This window comes from Stegastes partitus, unplaced genomic scaffold, assembly GCF_000690725.1.
Source record: "Stegastes partitus isolate 25-593 unplaced genomic scaffold, Stegastes_partitus-1.0.2 Scaffold20, whole genome shotgun sequence".
Classification (NCBI taxonomy): domain Eukaryota; kingdom Metazoa; phylum Chordata; class Actinopteri; family Pomacentridae; genus Stegastes; species Stegastes partitus.
The window spans coordinates 980780-982627 of NW_007577751.1; the positions used below are offsets into that span (position 1 = coordinate 980780).

At 41.7% G+C, this 1848-nt stretch overlaps 1 protein-coding gene across 1 annotated transcript in view; it reads right to left on the reverse strand.

Moving 5' to 3' along the window:
• Positions 1–317: 317 nt before the first annotated feature.
• The window catches only part of LOC103365851 (solute carrier family 26 member 9), a 10257-nt gene continuing 8726 nt past the window's right edge, over positions 318–1848 (reverse strand). The window contains exons 19-20 of the mRNA XM_008293405.1: positions 601–660; positions 318–488 (exon numbers count right to left, since the gene is read on the reverse strand). Coding sequence (XP_008291627.1) covers positions 477–488; positions 601–660 — 72 coding nt within the window. The 3' untranslated portion in view covers positions 318–476. The remainder of the gene's footprint in view (positions 489–600; positions 661–1848) is intronic.

Consider the following 1848-nt stretch of genomic DNA (forward strand, 5'->3'; position numbering starts at 1 on the left):
TGCTGATACTATGTAATCTTCCTTTCATTTATGTTTAGCCCTTTTGCAGTGTCTTGCCTCCACGGGGACCTCGGCAGACTGCTCAGCTGGTTGTACCTCACAGCTGTGGCCATGCACACTCTCAGTTAATTACGGGAGCACCTCTGTATGACTGCGCAGTCAGCAGGTTCGCTCCACAGTTATTGTCAGAGGTAGACAAACCGAGCCTCAGAGTTTCCCTCATTAGCTGCTCAGCACCTCAGTTGTTGTTGCGGTCTCTTGCGCTGGTATGTACCACCCCCTGTCAGCAGACTGAAGTACTGACTGCTTTGCCTAACCACACAACAAAAAGCTTTATTTGGATAACTCAGCAAATGGATGTAAGATCAAGCACAGAAAATATTCTGATAACAATAAATGTTCATAAGTTACAGTAACATTCGAGATCATTGTTAGCATCTTCGGCATGTTTCTCCTGCTCATCTTCACTGCAGCAATCAAAACATCTCCTGAAAAAAGTGAAATTAGTCTCAGACAGAGAGTATTTGCTTCATGATGAATAAAAATTCCTGAGCGAAATTGTCATTCTGTATCATCTTGTATAGACAAACTACTGTGTACCTGTTCCAGATCCTTCTCCTCATTAATGTTAAAAGCAAGTCCCTGTTTTGCTTCCTCTGCCTGCAGCCAACAAAGTCAAGTCATATATAAGTCAAACAGGCATGTACACAAGGTGATGGTATTAACAATGACACAACACGGAATAAAAACAGTGGTAGAACAATACGCTCTGCTTTAACTGTGTGCTAGCATTAACTCTGAAGTGCTCTTCAAAGACCTAGAGGGTTCCAAAACTATTCACAGTCTGCAGAGACCTAAAACATTTGCGAGTCATGCTGAGATACATTAAACCACCAGGGTCACTCTGAGTATCCACCAATTTTAAAATAGCTNAGTAATACTAATTTGTACTCGTACAATACTAAAGATACAAGATGCAAAGTTAGGCAATAAGGGAGGAAACAATGTTGGAAATTAGTAAGTAAGGATTCAAACTTCGGTATTTTTTAACAAGTACTGTTGCAATTCAGGCTGCTGAAATCCAGTTTCCATGTGTAAATTTGATTAGAGCATGCCATGCTCAAAACTGAGGGATTGTACAAGAAAGAAACTAATGAGGGAGGCCATCAAGAAACCTATGACTCCATTGAAGAAGTTACAAGCTTCGACGGTTGAGACTGGAGACATACAGTGCGTACAGTCAAAAGTATACAGCACCAAATATTATGTTCAAAGCTTTATGGGACAGAGGCAAAGAGAAAGCCAACGTTGAATAAAGTTCATATTACTCTCAACTAGAGTTTATCAGAAGACAAGGGAGAGACTCCAATGTTGAGCATTTTGGCCATGAAACTAGGCGCTATGTTTGGCAGACATCAAAAATGCACATCATCACAAACATGTATTCCCTACCATGAAGCATGGTGGTGGCAACATCATGATGTGAGAATGCTTCTTGGCAGCAGGCCCTGGAAGGCTTGTAAAGGTAGGAGGCTAAAATGAATGTAGCAGGGACAACCTGATGCAGTCTGCAAGAGAATTGCAATTTGGGAGAACATTTGTTTTCAAGCAAGACAACGACCCAAAGCACACAGCCAAAGCTACACAGAAATAGTTTACAATAAGTTGAATGTTCTGGAGTGGCTAAGTCAGAGCCCAGACCTCAATCCAATTGAGAATTTGTGGCTGGACTTAAAAAGGGTTGTTTACTCAAGACCCTTGTGCAACCTGACAGGTTTGCAAAGAGGAATGGAGTAAAATCACAGTGTCCAGAGGTACAAGGCTGATGGAGACCTATCCACACAGGCT